At 44.3% G+C, this 18,253-nt stretch overlaps 1 protein-coding gene across 2 annotated transcripts in view; it reads left to right on the top strand.

Moving 5' to 3' along the window:
* The window catches only part of SVEP1 (sushi, von Willebrand factor type A, EGF and pentraxin domain containing 1), a 543,713-nt gene that overhangs the window by 356,790 nt on the left and 168,670 nt on the right, over positions 1-18,253 (top strand). For both annotated transcript variants that reach the window (XM_073552438.1, XM_073552437.1), the window contains exon 22: positions 3,290-3,403. In XM_073552438.1, the coding sequence (XP_073408539.1) occupies positions 3,290-3,403 (114 nt within the window). The remainder of the gene's footprint in view (positions 1-3,289; positions 3,404-18,253) is intronic.

The following is an 18,253-nucleotide window of genomic DNA, read 5'->3' as shown; positions in this document are numbered from 1 at the left end:
TTCAAACATTGCTTTCGTCAAAGAATGCTCCCTTTGCAGCAATTATAGCATTACAGACCTTTGGCATTCTAGCAGTGAATTTGCTGAGGTAATCTGGAGAAATTTCACCCCATGCTTCCAGAAGCCCCTACCACAAGTTGGTTTGGTTTGATGGGCACTTTTTTGCATACCATACGGTCAAGCTGCTCCCACAACCGCTCAATGGGGTTGAGATCTGGTGACTGCGCTGGCCACTCCATTACAGATAGAGTACCAGCTGCTTGCTTCTTTCGGAGGTGTACTTTGGGTCATTGTCCTGTTGTAGGATGAAATGGGCTCCAATCAAGCGCTGTCCACAGGGTATGGCATGGCATTGCAAAATGGAGTGATAGCCTTCCTTATTCAAAATCCCTTTTACCTTGTCCAAATCTCCCACTTTACCAGCACCAAAGCAACCCGAGACCATCACATTACCTCCACCATGCTTGACAGATGGCGTCAGGCAGTCTTCCAGCATCTTTTCAGTTGTTAAGCGCCTCACAAATGTTCTTCTGTGTGATCCAAACACCTCAAACTTGGATTCGTCTGTCCATAACACTTTTTACCAATCTTCCTCTGTCCAATGTCTGTGTTATTTTGCCCATATTAATCTTTTCCTTTTATTATCCATTCTCAGATATGGCTTTTTCTTTGCCACTCTGCCCTGAAGGCCAGCATCCCGGAGTTGCCTCTTCACTGTAGACGTTGACACTGGCGTTTTGCATGTATTATTTAATGAAGCTGCCAGTTGAGGACCTGTGAGGCGTCGATTTCTCAAACTACAGACTCTAATGTACTTGTCTTGTTGCTCAGTTGTGCAGCGGGGCCTCCCACTTCTCTTTCTACTTTGGTTAGAGCCTGTTTGTGCTCTCCTCTGAAGGGAGTAGTACACACTGTTGTAGGAAATCTTCAGTTTCTTGGCAATTTCTCGCATGGAATAGCCTTCATTTCTAAGAACAAGAATAGACTGTCGAGTTTCACATGAAAGTTCTTTTTTTCTGGCCATTTTGAGAGTTTAATGGAACCAACAAATGTAATGCTCCAGATTCTCAAATAGCTCAAAGGAAGGTGAGGTTTATAACTTTAATAATCAGCCAACCTGTTTTCAGCTGTGCTAACATACTTGCACAAGGGTTTTCAAGGGTATTCTAACTATCCATTAGCCTTCTTACACAGTTAGCAAACACACAGTACCATAAGAACACTGGAGTGATGGTTGTTGGAAATGGTCCTCTATACACCTATGAGCATATTGCATTACAAACCAAACGTTTGCAGCTAGAATAGTCATTTACCACCTTAACAATGTATAGAGTGTATTTCTGAATCATTTAATGTTAGCGTCATTGGAAAAAACTGTGCTTTTCTTTCAAAAATAAGGAAATTTCAAAGTGACCCTAAACTTTTGAATGGTAGTGTATATTGATTGTGGTTTGAGGTGTGTTCAGTCCATGGAAATGTCAAATGTCATCCGAGTACAGTCCGATATTTTTCCTCGGATTCATTGACTTGCATGGCCGAGTTTGATACGAATATTGGATGCAAATCGAGCATGCTGCTCGTCTGTTTGTGGAAAAAAATTGGACACGTGCAAGGCCCCACAGAATAACATTGGTCTGAGTGTGATCAGATCTTTTGACCAAAAATATGATCGCCTGCACGGGCTCTTATTGGCAGCTCTTCCCATTTAATAGGGATGATTTACTGCCAACAACAACTATATAAGGATATAATGGAACTAGAGCAAGTACAAAGGAGAGCAACAAAATTAATAAAGGCGAAGGGGGGAAACTACAGTACCCAGAGAGATTAGTAAAATTAGGATTATTTAGTCGGAGGGGCTATTTAATAATCATAACCATGTATAAGTATATAAGGGGACAATAAATACAAATATCTCTCTGAGGATCTGTGTATACCAAGGAAGGTGACAGTCACAAGGGGACATTCTCTGCGTCCAGAGGAGAGAAGGTTTTTCCACCAACATAGAAGAGGATTCTTTACTGTTAGGGCAGTGAGAATCGGGAATTTCCTGCCTGAGGAGGTGGTGATGGCGAACTCAGTCGAGGGGTTCAAGAGAGGCCTGGATGTCTTCCTGGAGCGTAACAATATTGTATCTTACAGTGAATAGGTTCTTTAGAAGGGCGTAGATCTGGGGATTTATTCGGATGGAATATAGGCTGAACTGGATGGACAAATGACTTTTTTTGGCCTTGCTGACTATGTTACTATGATGTAAATACTGGCATAAAGGAGCTCATCACCCAATGAGTGAGAGTTTTTCTGGCATGTAAACACAGAGAAATACTTGTTCTTACAAATTTTCCTTTGCCGATTATCAGATCATCTAAATGTGCAATTAGTCTTGTAGAACGAACACAGTAGTCATTTTCTGTTGATCTTTTCATTTATGGCTGGTAACCGGCTGAGGTAGCAGAACTCGAAGGGATGGCTCCTAACAGACATTTATAGCAAATCCTCAGTATGCTTAGCTGTGTTTTCTAGAAACAGGGAGAAGATTATGTTTTTCTGTGTTAATAAGTACCCTTGAGACTAACTAAGGATACTGAGTGGCCTTCTCCTTCTAACATGAATGGAAAAGTGGGTGGGGGTGGCATGAAACAGCGCCAGGTACATGTCTCATTGTGACTGTTGCTATGTGTGCTTCTCCTCTCTCCGTAAAACCACATATACTAGCCAAGTAATGAGGTGCTATTTAGATAAGATACAGGCTGTAAATAGCATTTGACCCTTCAGCTTCATATTACAGAGAATCTGGCCCCAGAGTAAGGCCATCTCGAGATTGATTCCATGTTTAGAACTCTTTTAAGAAGTTGTCTTGATGATTGTCATTAAAATGAACATTACTCTTTTAAGTACATTGTTATGTGACGAACAGATGGTAGGAAGACATTTTAGTGATGTCACCATAAGTAATCTGCCTCCAGAGATGATGGTTGGCAGATTTATCACATCCTTATAATAAAATAATACTTTCTTTTCACTCCACTTCCCATACCATCATTTACATTTATTGTCATTAAAATAAATGATTAACAATTGTTGAACGTAAAATGGGCCAAGGATAAATAATTTGTGTAGCATTTATTGTTAACTTCCAAATGGGTATTGTCCGCTAGCTGCCAAATGAAGGCTCTGTTTAGCCATAATGCAACATTTGTTCAGAACATTTATTTGGAAATGCATAAACATGCATCCTCGTAAAGCAGGGTAATCTGCGTCCGCGTCTAATTTACTCATCTGTTTTCAGGTACCAAGTGTGAAATTAACATTGATGACTGCAAGTCCATGCCATGCCGAAACAATGGAATTTGCAATGATGGGGTTGCAAAATTTGAATGCCGTTGTCCCGCTGGATTCAGAGGTAAAAAAATAAACAATGTCGATTAGAAGAGAATGTGCCATTAAGGCATTGGTGTAATATGCTGCAGAACCGAGCAGTTAGTGCATTTTTGACCTTCCGCATAGTGGAAGCAGTTTAATATTCGCTGAATTTCTATTATATAAACCGATAAGAGAAAATATCATCTTGTCGTTCTTGGCAGTGCATCATCAAGTGTAAACGAAACCTGTGCTGCCAAGAACAATATTACCCTATATGCAATCAATCAATCAATCAATCAAATTTATTATCACCAAGTACATATTACATATATACAAGGAATTCTTTGTGGCAAAGAGGCAACATAATATATAACAACAGATACAACAAGTAACATCTAACAAGACAGATACAGTATATAGTCTACACATGACGATTTAATTGTTGAACAGAGAGTGGATAGAAGCTGTTCATATGGCGGTTGGTACTGCATTTGGGGACTCTGAAGCGACGTCCTGAAGGGAGTAGTTGGAATGAGGAGTGTCCCGGGTGAGAGGGATCGGATGAAATTTTCAATGCGTGGGATCGAATAATCTTATCATAAAGATCCTGGATTTTAGGCAGGGGGGAGCCTATAATTCTCTCTGCTGTTCTGAAAGTCCTTTGTAAGCGGAGTTTGTCATGCGCAGTGGCTCCCCCATACCAGACTATCAGAGAGGAACAAATCACAGATCTGATGACAGCATTAAAGAATAAGATCAGCAGATTCTTAGACAAACCATATCTTTTCAGCTGACGCAGGAAGAACATCCTCTGTTGTGCTTTTCTTATAACAGCATCCATGTTTTTCCCCCATTTAAGATCATGAGAGATGATAACACCAAGGAATTTGGTCTCTGTGACCCTAAGAACCACTTCGTCATGGATGTAGATTGGAAGTATCTCATGTTGATCTTTCCTAAAATCCACAACCATCTCAGCAGTTTTTTTAGTGTTGAGTACAAGATTATTGGCTTTACACCAGTCACATATTCTTTCCACCTCACTCCGATACAAGTCTTCAGCATTTCCCCTGATGAGACCAATCAGTGTCATATCATCCGCAAATTTCAAGATCTGCTATAGATTGTTCATTTCACATCTGAAGCAGATGCAGGTAATGGGACTATTAAACAAGTTAAATATTTACTCAGTTTCCACTCCATTCATTGCCAAAAGGACAGCCAGAAAGAGCCGAGTACAGCGCTTGGGCTTTTCTTGCAGTCCCATAGACAATGAATGAAATGGAGACCTTACATGTGCACCTCTGTACTATTCAAGATGGTAGAACCCTGTTCTTTGCTGGGGGGTCCCAGCGATCGGTCCCCCTGTTAGGGTTTGCGGATCGCACCAAATATAAATTATGAGAAGGTGTGATCGCAACCCGGGGTCCACCGTGCAGAGATTGAGGAACCGTAGCTAGAAAACAATGGTGGAGCGATGCTGCGTGCAAGCACTGTAAACACACGGAGTTAAAGGTCACTCCATGTGGGAAGAGTGCAAAGTACCTGCTCGGTTGCTCCACAGAGCAGTACAATAACAGAGCACTCGGAAAAATTCCCTGTTATACTTCACAGGAGTACAGCAAGTAATGACGTTAGTTGGGGTCCCTATAGCTACCCCCCAGGGAAGTCTAGGCTGGTGGTTGTGCTTGCTCTGACACGCAGCTGTGCTAACTGCACATGCGACTTAGCACGCCCAGAGTCAGAAGCTGGGAGTTCCCAACCTACACTGCCTGCCTAGAAACACACTTCCAGTGCTAGTAGCGGCACACGTCTACACAGGGTGGTAACGTATCCACCAACACACCAAACACAAGTGATCTTAGCACGCCGATGTGCTCTCCAGGGAACCTTTTATATGTTCCTTTTCAAGTCCAGTCAGACAGGACATTGCTCGTGGACCAATCTGGAATTGCCACCTCACCCGAGCAACTGACGACCGGCCACCAATAAGAGGTCGCCACCTCACGAGCATGTTTAGTAGGGTGATTTCTGGACTTAGCCTCTGGAACGCCTGATTGACGCTGCCTATTGCTAGTTACTATAGCTTTGACTGGAGAGCCAGCAGTAACCAAGCGAACAGCATGAGTCTGAGCAAGACGCTGAGACCAACATCTTGGCTGAGCAGCTCCCACTGTGGCCGAAACAGAATGGGAGACCGCAGAGGTAGACAAGGCTTGTGATCTACCCCGTGCAGTGGGAGAATCCCGGTGCCTAACATGCCCTCCCCAGTGACGTTCATCATGCTCGAAAGCCGCAATGAGCTGAGGGGCACGAATGTGCTCAGTCGGCTCCCAGGTTCTATCCTCCGGCCCATGACCCTTCCAGTCCACCAAAAAGTATTTTTTGCCTCGCACCACCTTGGATCCGACAATGGCATTGACCTCGAAATTATCCCAGGACATATCAGAGCTCCTGGCAGGAGTCCCAGATGATCGGGTCATATATACGGATTTCAAGTAAGAGACATGGAAGGTGTCAGCGATGTCCAGAATTGGAGGAAGGCACAGACAATATTTTACAGGATTCATCTATTCCAGAACCTTGAATGGAACCAAATAGCGGGAAGCAAATTTAGTTGAATCTACAAGCAGCCTGATGTTACGGGCAGGGAGCCACACTAAATCGCCAGGGGCAAAAACTGGAGCAAGATGACTATGCGCGCCGGCTGAAACCCTCATCCTCTCCTTTGAAGCCCTAATGGCATCCCAGATATCACACGCCTCCACTGCCCAATCCACCACCCTAGGATCGGAGGACAAGACAGGCATGGGCACAGGTACACACGGATGTTGACCGTAATAAAGGAAGAAAGGCATCTGCCCAGTGGAATCAAAGACGGAGTTATTTAACCCCTTTACCCCCAAGGGTGGTCTGCATGTTAATGACCAGGCCAATTTTTACAATTCTGAGCACTGTCACTTTATGAGGTAATAACTCTGGAATGCTTCCATGGATCCTGGTGATTCTGACATGGTTTTCTCATGACATATTGTACTTCATGATAGTGGTAACATTTATTTGCTATAACTTGTATTTATTTGTGAAAAAAACAGAAATTTGGCCAAAATTTTGAAAATTTCGCAATTTTCCAACTTTGAATTTTTAATTCCCTTAAATCACAGAGATATGCCATACAAAAAACTTAATAAGTAACATTTCCCACATGTTTACTTTAGATCAGCACAATTTTGGAACCAAATTTGTTTTTTTTCGATAGGAATTTAAAAGGGTTAAAAGTTGACCAGCGATTTCGCAATTTTACACCATTTTTTTTGTAGGGACCACATCACATTTGAAGTCACTTTGAGGGGTCTATATGATAGAAAATACCCAAAAGTGATACTATTCTAAAAACTGCACCCATGATGGTACTCAAAACCACATTCAAGAAGTTCATTAACCCTTCGGGTGCTTCACAGGAATTTTTTGAATGTTTAAAAAAAATGAACATTTAACTTTTTTTCACAAAAATTTTTATTCAGGTCCAAGTTTTTTTATTTTACCAAGGGTAACAGGAGAAATTAGACTGCAAAAGTTATTGTGCAATTTGTCTTGAGTACGCTGATATGTGGGGGGAACCCCTATTTCGGCGCATGGCAGAGCTCGAAAGGGAAGGAGCGCTGTTTGACTTTTTCAACCCTTCACATAAATTTATAACGTACAGCTGTACAATTAAAAAAATCATATTTTTTCCACAAAAATGATCTTTTCACCCCCAACTGTTATTTTCCCAAGGGAAACAGGTCCCCAAAAATTATTGTGCAAATTGTCCTGAGTATGCTGATGTTAGGAATCTGGGTCATTCTATGCTCATGCAGCAATCCAGATTCTCACATTTGTCTCCAGAGGCTATCCTTTTTCCCTGCTTCTGAGCATGCTTACGGGACTAGCTCTCATTGGAGTTCAGGAGTCAGGTGCTCAGGTCCTGCTCCTGATTTGATTGGTTATGCTCGGGCCTCTGGAGGTTTCTGGCAGGTCCCGTACGCTATAAAAAGTGCGCATGGCCGCTATGCCATTCGCTAGTATTTTCCATACTTGCTGTTGTGTGTTTGGTGATGGATGGTTGGACTGGTGAATGACTTATTATGAAACCCCTTCCCTCTGATAATATGAACGTGTGAGTGATTGAGATACAGCCAGTGTGCGCGCTAGCGCCAGTGCGCTCAAGCATTCTCTGTTGCAGCAGCCTGTGTCCTGCATTGCGCCTGCTAACTTGCGCCTGCAGTCGTTTTGGCATCCGCAGTCATGACGCCGTGCACACGTTCAGTCACGGTAAGTCCTCTCGGCTGTAGTGACGTCTTCAAACTACTCTGATCTTTGGCTACCGCACGTGTGCCGCTGAGTGTCTGTGAACTTAATACAGACCCAGCGTTTTGGTATTTGTGTTCATGTGTGCAGCTCTGTGAGTCTTTTAACAGAGCTTGCTTTTGGGCACCAGGTGCAGTTTTCCCTGTGCACATTACTGTCCTTGTGCTCTGCCTATTTAGCAGCGGTTATTACACCTGCCGCATGGTGGACCCCGAGCGGCGAACACGCTTTATTTATATTTTTTTCAGGGTGTTCCGCCGCCGTAACATAATACTAGCGCCAGGGTCTGGCTAAATGGCAGATCAGCAGCAACTCGTGCAATGCGTGCGATAGCTTGAGGCTCACTTGACTACCCTTGAGAGGGCCCTCGCAGCTTCGCAGGCCACAGATGCTGCTGTCCAGGCACTTACGGACGCGGTGGGTCGTATGTCCATGTCCGCCCTTGCGCCGACAGTTACCCGCCTCCCTTTACCTGAGAAATATTCTGGGGATGGCGCCTCCTGTAGGGGTTTTATCAGCCAGTGCTCAATCCATCTGGAGCTGCTGGCTGTGCAATTCCCTACAGAACGGGCCAAGATGGCCTTTATTATTTCCCTACTGTCGGGCAAGGCGCTGGAATGGGCAACGCCACTTTGGGAGCGTGGTGACCCGGATGATCGGACTGCAGCTAATCTTCTTACCTCTATTAAGCAGGTGTTTCTTGGTCCACGGGTTACCCATGATACCTCACTTCAATTGCTTGCCTTGTCTCAAGGATCACTCTCAGTAAGTCAATACGCCGTCCGTTTTCGGACACTGGCGTCTGAGTTAGAGTGGTCTGACAAGGCACTTATTCCAGTTTTTTGGAGTGGACTAGCTGAGCACGTAAAGGATGCTCTCTCCACTAGAGAGATCACTGTGATGGTGTGATATGTTATGTGGATATCATCTTTTATATATTCCTATTTTTAAAAATTCCAGTTATTTTCATAGTGTTTTTCTTATTACATTGTAAGTCTACAACCTCACTGTATCTGTCTCTTGATGTCCCCCTGTAGTGCATTAATCCCTATGGCCCTTTGTTCTCCTCTGGGAGGCTTGGAAACCGCCCCAACTGGTTTGACTACCCCTGGACAAGGAAGGGGGTAGGGAGAACAGCAGCTGGACAAGTGAGTTCCGGTCTGGACAGGATCGTTCACAGACAGCACTTCAGAGAGAAGGACCCATTTTATCCTCTGGTGCTAGAGTTTTGGAATCTCATTCCCTGGACATTTTATCCTGATACTGGACTGCATTCTTATTCTGGACTATCTTATCCTTTGTGTGGTGGAATGAATATGGACCTTTTCATATTTTTGCCTGAATAAAGGTCTTGGAATTGTTCACTCTTCGCTTGCTCTGTTGATTGTGTGATACCAGAGAAGGACCCCGTGACAATCCCCACCACTCTGGAGGAGCTAATCTCCATCTCCTCCCATATTGACCTCCGTTTTTCGGAGCGTGGTTTGGAGCGTGCTCACACCAAACGTAGAGGTACTCCGGCTCCCAAATTTTTTGAGCCTTTGGATCCTCGCCAGCTGCCTAAAGTTCTCGCGTGGGCACACGCGCCCAATGCGGACGGCCATCGTGGCTATATGCAGACCACGAAGTCACTGGCCGGTTTGTATTGGTGGCCGCACAGGGTTCAGGATGTAAAGAAATTCATTCGGGCATGCACCCTATGTGCTCGGGATAGCCTTCCCGAACAGAGAGCGGCTACGCCCGCCGATACACGGGGGCCTTCTCCTAAAACTCCCATTGTTTCCCGGGTGTCCCTCCTGAGACCTGGTGATCTCGTCTCCCCCCAATACCGTCCGCATCTCCCGGGTTTCGGTTTCACCTATCGGGAGATCAGGCTCGCTTTTTGACGAGTCTGAGACCTGTGCTGCTGTCGGGCACAGGCTGGTGGATCGGAGGGTTCAGGGAGGAGGGGGCCCTGGGGGGGGTAATGTTAGGAATCTGGGTCATTCTTTGCTTATGCAGCAACCCAGATTCTCACATTTGTCTCCAGAGGCTGTCCTTTTTCCCTGCTTCTGAGCATGCTTACGGGACTAGCTCTCATTGGAGTTCAGGAGTCAGGTGCTCAGGTCCTGCTCCTGATTTGATTGGTTGTGCTCGGGCCTCTGGAGGTTTCCGGCAGGTCCCATACGCTATAAAAAGTGCGCATTGCCGCTATGCCATGCGCTGGTGAATGACTTATTATGAAACCCCTTCCCTCTGATAATATGAACGTGTGAGTGATTGGGATACAGCCAGTGTGCGCGCTAGCGCCAGTGCGCTCAAGCATTCTCTGTTGCAGCAGCCTGCGTCCTGCATTGCGCCTGCTAACTTGCGCCTGCAGTCGTTTTGGCATCCGCAGTCATGACGCCGTGCACACGTTCAGTCAAGGTAAGTCCTCTCGGCTGTAGTGACGTCTTCAAACTACTCTGATCTCTGGCTATCACACGTGTGCCGCTGAGTATCTGTGAACTTAATACAGACCCAGCGTTTTGGTATTTGTGTTCATGTGTGCAGCTCTGTGAGTCTTTTAACAGAGCTTGCTTTTGGGCACCAGGTGCAGTTTTCCCTGTGCACATTACAGTCCTTGTGCTCTGCCTATTTAGCAGCGGTTATTACACCTGCCGCACGGTGGACCCCGGGCGGCAAACACGCTTTATTTATATTTTTTTAAGCGTGTTCCGCCGCCCTAACAGCTGATACCCCATATTTGGGGGTAAACCACTGTATTGGAGCATGGCAGAGCTCGGAAGGGAAGAAGCGCCGTTTGACGCAACATTAGCTGGATTTGAGATCCGGTGCCATGTCACGTTTGGAGAGTCCCTGATGTGCCTGAACAGTGGAAACCCCCAACAAGTGACCCCAATTTGGAAACTAGACCCCCTAAGGAACTTATCTAGATGTGTGGTGAGCAGTTTGAACCCCCAAGTGCTTCTCAGAAGTTTATAACGCCCGGGTGTGAAAATAAAAAAAATCATATTTTTTCCACAAGCATGATCTTTTAGTACCCATTTTTTTTCCCAAGGGAAACAGGAGAAATTGTATCCCAAAAGTTGTGTCCTATTTCTCCTAAGTATGCTGACACCCCATATGTGGGGGTAAACCACTGTTTGGGTGCATGGCAGAGCTTGGAATGAAAGGAGCACCGTTTGACTATTTCAACGCAGAATTCGGTGGAATTGAGATCAGACGCCATGTTGCATTTGAAGAGCCTCTGATGTGCCTAAACAGTGGAAACCCCCCAATTCTAACACCAACCCTAACCCCAACACACCCCTAACCCAAATCTCAACCCTAATCCTAGTCCTAACCCTAGCCCTAACCCTAACTCTAACCCTAACCCTAGCCCTAACCCTAATGGGAAAATGGAAATAAATACTTTTTTAAATTTTATTATTTTTCCCTAACTAAGGGGGTGATAAAGGGGGGTTTTATTTACTATTCATGGCAGGTTTTTATCTTTGGCAGCTGTCACACGCTAAAAGACACTTTTTATTGTAAAAATAGTTTTTGCATCACCACATTTTGAGAGCTATAATTTTTGACCCACAGAGTCATGTGAAGTCTTATTTTTTGTGGGTTGAGTTGACATTTTTATTGGTACCATATTCGGGCACGTGACATTTTTTGATCGCTTTTTATTCCGATTTTTGGGACGCAGAATGAACAAAAACCAGCATTTCATGAATTTCTTTTGGGGGGGGGCATTTACACCGTTCGGCGTGTGGTAAAATTAATAAAGCAGTTTTATTCTTTGGGTTTGTATGATTACAGCGATACCTCATTTATATCTTTTTTATGTTTTGGCACTTTTATACAATAAAAACAATTTTATTTAAAAAATAATTATTTTTACATCGCTTTATTCTGCGAGCTATAACTTTTTTATTTTTTCCCTGATGATGCTGTCTGGTGGCTCGTTTTTTTGCGGGACAAGATGACGTTTTCAGCAGTACCATGTTTATTTATATCCGCCATTTTGATCTCGCCTTATTGCACTTTTTGTTTGGAGGTATGATGATAAAGCATTGTTTTTTGCTTTGTTTTTTATTTTTATTTTTTAAGAGGTTCACTAAAGGGGTTAACTAGTGGGACAGTTTTATAGGGCGGGATGTTACGGATGCAGTGATACTAAATATGTGAACGTTTATTTTTTATTTTTTATTTACAAAAAAGAATTTATTAGGGATAATTTTTGTATTATTTATTAATATAGGAATTTTTAAAAAATTATTTTTACACTTGTTTTTTTTTCTTATCTTATTATATTGTCCCAATGTGGTACATTACTGTAAAGTGTCAGATCACTGATCTGACACTTTGCAGTGCACTGTGTCAGATCAGCGATCTGACAGGCACTGTAGAGGCCCCGAAGGCCCCCGTGGCCATATTGAATCCGGGGGCCTGCAGGGAGGAGGCACTCGGAATCGTGCGATCACATGCACTGTTCTGAGGGTCTCAGGGAAGCACGCAGGGAGCCCCCTCCCTGTGTGATTCTTCCCTATGCCCCCTGTACACTGCGATCATGTGCCAGGGGTTAATGTGCCGGGGGGTCCATGACCGCCCCTGGCACATAGTGCTGGGTGTCAGTTGTGATAATCAGCTGACACTCATTCGTGATCAGGGGCGCTTCCTTGTGAGCGCTGCTGATCGCAGTGACGTACAATCCTGTCCACGGTCCCACGGGCCCGGGTCACGTGGACGGGATAGTACTTCACATGTCAGAAAGGGATTAATGTAAACTCTGCTTAGGGCAGCAAGGATGCCCAGTCATCATGCTTGGCAGAAACAAAATGCCATAGGTACATCATGAGAGTCTGATTGGCCCACTCCACCAGCCCATTTGTCTCGGGATGGCACGCCGAAGAGAGATTGAGCTCTATACTAAGCAGCCGACAAAGCTCCCTCCAGAGCTGAGACCCTGATCACTGACAATCTTGTCCGGCATCCTATGAAGGAGAAAAATATATTTTACAAACAGCACCGCCAAGGCCTGAGCCGAAGGCACACATGGAAGAGGGACCAAAGGTACCATTTTGGAGAAATGGTCGGTGACCACCCAAATAACCCTGTTGTCACGAGATTTGGGCAAATCCACAATAAAATCCATCCTGACCATCTTCCAAGGCCTATCTGCCATCGGCAAAGGATGTAACAAGCCCACTGGTCTCTGCCAGAAAGACCGATTCCTGGCCCATGAAACGGAAGCCTGAACGTAATCCCTTATGTCCATCCAAGGCCACCAATAAGTTCTCGCCAACAGCTCAGTAGTCCTCTTGATGCCAAAATACCCTCCTACCTTGGAGGAGTGAGCCCAAGATAGAACCTTCAGGCACAGATTAGGTGGTACAAAGGATTTGCCCAGAGGCACCTGCTCCAGAGACACCGGAGCCACCGTTCGAAGACTCTCCGATGGGACAATGAGCCGTGGCTCGTCCCCCTCCTCGGAAGAGGAAACAGAATGGGATAGGACATTCACACGTAAATTCTTCTCCCTGGAGAGAAAGTGAAGGGTAACGTTAAACAGGGAGAAGAATAAGGACCATCTGACTTGGCGAGAGTTCAGCCGCTGGGCCGTCTGCAAATAAATCAGATTCTTGAGGTCGGTAAACACTTGAAGGGGTACCGAGCTCCCTCTAGGAGATGTCTCCACTCAGAGAAGGCTAACTTCGTGGCCAGTAACTCCCTGTCTCTGATGGAATAGTTTCTCCGCCGGTGTGAAGGTCTTAGAAAAGAAGAAACATGGGTGTTTCAGACCGTGAACATCCTTCTGATATAGAACTGCTCCTGCACCGATGGAAGAGGCATCCACTGCCAATATGAAGGGCTTATCCACATTAGGCCGATGTAGCACAGGAGCCCAACGAAGTGGGACTTCAATGAAGTAAAAGCCTTGGAGACCTCCTCTGACCACAGCTTGGGGTTAGCTCCCTTCTTGGTGAGGGCTGCCAGAGGAGCTACTAGGGTAGAGAAGTGAGAGATGAACTGGCGATAATAGTTGATAAAGCCCATAAAGTGCTGCACCGCTTTAAGGGAATGCAGCTCTTGCCAGTTCATCACAGACTCCAGTTTGGCAGGATCCTTGGCCAACCCCTTGTCCAAGATAATATACCCCAGGAAAGGCACAGATTCCTGCTCAAACACTCAATTCTCTAACTTAGCAAAACGGGAATTGGTGCGTATGAGTTCAAAGACTTTACAGACATCTCTTCGGTGACTATCAATATCAAGAGAGTAAATAAGTATATCCTCTAGATATACTACTACTGAGGTGTATAATAACTCCCAAAAGATGTCATTAACAAAGTGTTGGAAGACGGCAGGAGCGTTACAGAGACCGAACGGCATTCCAGATACTCATAATGACCGTCCCGAGTGTTAAACGCGGTCTTTCATTCATCCCCTTCTCGAATACGTATTAAGTTGTAAGCACCACGTAGATCTAACTTGGAAAATACCCTAGCCCCTCGCAGTCTGTCGAAGAGCTTCTAGATTAGTGGCAGAGGGTTTTTATTTTTGATGGTAATGGTATTTAACCCCCTAAAGTCAATGCATGGATGAAGTTCCCCATTCTTCTGAACAAAGAAGAACCCAGCCCCTGCAGGAGACACTGACGTCCTAATAAACCCTCTAACCAAATTCTCCTTGATATATTGGGACATAGCCTTAGTCTCTGGGAGAGATAAAGGGTAGACACATACCTGGGGAGGCTCAGAACCCAGTAAACCAATCAATGTGAGGTGAATGGTGATGCAACAAGGTATACCCAACAATACCTCGTCAATACCCTCAGGAATGACCAATAAAGAAATTATCTCCTAATGTTTTGGAGATATAGCAAGGGAGAGAGGAATGGTCTGATGTGTGATCTGGGAGGATAACGCTGACCCATTTACCACCCGGATGGTGATCGGCTTGGTGAACATTACTAGAGGTATTGCGAGGTGTTGGGTGAAGGCGGAAGATATAAAATTACCCTCAGCCCCAGAATCCATGCAAACCTCAGTAGTGTGGGAGGTTGATTTGTAAGAAAGTGTTGCCCTGAAAGTTAGTTTGGAGGACATCTCCGCCATGTCTATTGAGCCATCTCCGATAGCCACTAGATGCGGTCGTTTCCCTGTCGCTGGGTACACCTGTTGGAGTAATGGCCTGCCTGCCTACAGACATGGCAGGTTGGGTGTGTGCAAGCAAAACAGGACCTAGATTCCGCTCGAGATACCTCCATGGCCTCCAGAGGCTCGCTAGACTGAGCCAGAGATTCCAAAGGTTTGACAAAATTTAGAGCCAGCCTAAACTTCTGCCTAAACTGGGCTTGCTCCAACCTTCATTCGGCATCCCGAAGGTCGATGCTGGTGGAGACAGATATTAAGTCCTCCAGTGTGGCCGGAATCTCCTTAGTGGCCAGGGCATCCTTTACATGATCAGCAAGACCCTTCCAGAATACCGGGATTAGGACTTTATCCAGCCACTCCAACTTGGTTGCTAGAGTTTGAAATTGGATGGCAAACTGGCTGACCATGGAGGAGCCCTGGGTGAACGCCAAGAGCTGTAGCAACAAAATAACTATTTTTTTTATTAAAAAAGCATTTTTACTCTGTAATAGCAGCAAAACATAAAAAAACTAAATGAATCTGGTATCACTGTTTGACTTGTCACGGTCTCTGCAAATGTGACATGAAATTCACAATCTATTCCAAATATGAAATAGCTCTATTTCCTTTCTGAGCCCCGCCATGTGCCCAAACAGCAGTTACTAACCACATATGTGGTATTATCGCGTTCAGGAAAAATTGTGTAACAAATTATGGGGTCTGTCTTTTTCTATTATTAATTGTGCAAATTACAAATTTTGGTGCTAATACAACATTTTAACAGAAAAAAAACATAATTTTAATTTTTGCTTCATTTTAAAATGTTCTGTGAAGCACCTATGAGTTAAACAAGCTCAAAATCACTCTAAATGAATTCCTTGATGGGTCTTCTTTCCAAAAAGAGGTCATATGTGGGGTTTTCTGCTGTTTTGGTACCTTAAGGGCTCTCTAAATAAGACATGGTGTCTGCAATGTTCGGGTTGGGAGGGTTCGGCCAAACAGTAAAAAAAAAAGTTCATGTTTGGGAACCAGAACCGTATATGGAGCCGAACCCGAACCCCATTTACTTGAATGGGGGACCTGAACATCAAGTGTTTGCCATACTGTCATGGGCATGACAGCGCGGCAAACACTGCTTATGATCAGCGGTAAAATCATTACCGCTGGTCAGACAGCCGTGGTTCCCATGCTGTCAAATGACAGCATGAGCTTGCATCTGTGATCAGCTGACACCTGCTGGTGCTAATAACAGTAAGAGCAGGCTGCGACTGATGGGAATATTCATCAGCCGCAACTGCTCCCTAAATTAATAATAAAAAAAAAACCAGCATAAGTTCCCCTGTATTTTTGATAACAAGCTGGAGGCTGGTATTCTCAGACTGATAAGGGGACATGGATATTGGCCACCCAGCCTAAAAATAGTAGCCGGCAGCCGCCCAGAAAAGGCACATCTATTAGATGCACCAATTCTAGTGCTTTGCCTGGCTCTTCCCACTTGCCCTGTAGCAGTGGCAAGTAGTGTTTATATTTGAGGGGTTGTTGTCACCTTTGCATGACATGATAGCATGACAAACACCCGGTGTTCGGGGTACTGAACCCAAATAGTAACACGGACTTCTTGGTAGGGTCCGTGTTCTGTGTCCATGCCTGAACAGTAGGTGTTTGTTACGGACGCCGAACTTTACTGTTCAGGTTCCCTCATCTCTACTGCTGTGTGTCCAAACAAAACTTTTTGAACACATGTGGGGTATCGCCACCCTCGGAAGAAAGTGGGCAAAAAAACTTTGTGATCCGTTTTTATGTTGCCTCTTGAAAAAGTGAATCATTTGGGGCTAAAGCATCATTTTTGTGAAAAAAATGAAAATTTGCAATATGACGACCTAATGTTATCAAATTCTGTATAGTACCTGTGAGTCCAAAAAGTTCACAATCCTTAAGAGGTGTAGTTTCCAAAATGGCATCACTGGTGGGGGTTTTGTGTTGTATGGGCACCTTAGGCTCCCTGCAAATGAAGTATGGTGCCCTCAATCTATTTCAGCCAAATTTGCATTCCAAAATTCAAATTGTGCTCCTTCTCTTCCAAGCCCTACTGTTTGTCCAGGCAGAGGTTTCTGGCCACATGCAGGGTATCAGCATCCTCATAAGAAACTAGGTAACAAGAGCTCCATTTTCTTGTGCTATTTCTTGTAAAAGTGAAACAAATGGGGCTAAAGCAACATATTAGAAAAAAAATTACAATTTATTTAACTTTGCGTTAGCTCCTGTGTAGCACCTGAAGGGTTAAATAATTTACTAACAGCAGTTTTGAAGTATATGAGGGGTGCAGTTTTAAAATGGTAAAACTTTTGGGGAGTTTATAATATATAGGCCCTTCAAAGTCTATTTAAATCTGACTAGGTCTTTAAAGAAACAGGTTTTGTAAATTTCTGGAAAAAGTAAAAACCTGCTGCTACACTTTTAACCCTTCGAACAAAATAAAATAACATTTGAAAAATGTTGCAAATGTAAAGTAGACATGGGAAATGCTATCTATTAATTATTGTGTACAGCATGACTAACTGGTTTAAGAATATAGTTTTGTTTTGTTTGTGAAAATTTCGACCTAAATTTATGACTAACATAAAGTAGAATGTGTCACGAAAAAAAATCTCAGAATCACTGGGATTCGTTGAAGCATTCCAGAGTTATTACCACATGAAGTGACGTTAAGGCTAAAATTTTTCTCAGTCACTGAAAGGTTAACGTTCACACGTTCAGTTTTTGTTCAGTATTTTACATCAGTATCTGTAAGTCAAAACCAGGAGAGGGTGATAAGTGCAGAAGTGGTGACATGTTTCCATTATACTTTTCCGCTGATTGTTCCACTTCTGGTTTTGCCTTACAAATGCGGAGGTAAAATACAGACCAAATACTGAATGCGTGAACTAAACGCCAGATCCTTTTCTCAAATTACATAGCAGAAAAAAGCAGCCACAGGTCATAAAACTAATGCATTTAAGGTATGCAGCTGTAAAGGTCGACCAGGGCTGTGGCGTTATGAATGGGTCACCGAGGAGGAGAGCACAATAGGCTATGCCACCAGAACACCAGAAAGGTTGGTCGCTCAGCGGATTGCATACCCCTGATCCTAACAACACAACTAGCAGTAGCCATGGAGAGTTCCTACGTTGCCCTAGATGCTTCGTCACAGCCGGAGGACTAACTAGGCCTAAAGACAGAAAGGTGAAATCTAAACTGCCCCGGAGTAGATCCCCAAAGGAATAGACAGCCCCCAAACATATATTGTCGGTGAGATAAGATGAAGCACAAACACAGACAGAAAATAGACTGAGCAAATGATGAGGGCCCACAATGACTAGATAGGACAGGACAGAAAAGGCACTGTCTGCAATCATGCAAAAACCCTAACAATTCCAACACGACTGATGTACAAA

Source organism: Dendrobates tinctorius, unplaced genomic scaffold, assembly GCF_039654945.1.
Source record: "Dendrobates tinctorius isolate UK_male_01 unplaced genomic scaffold, ASM3965494v1 ptg000191l, whole genome shotgun sequence".
In the NCBI taxonomy this organism is placed as follows: Eukaryota; Metazoa; Chordata; class Amphibia; order Anura; family Dendrobatidae; genus Dendrobates; species Dendrobates tinctorius.
The sequence above is the reverse complement of the archived record's forward strand: the minus strand, read 5'-3'. Positions and strand labels throughout refer to the sequence as shown.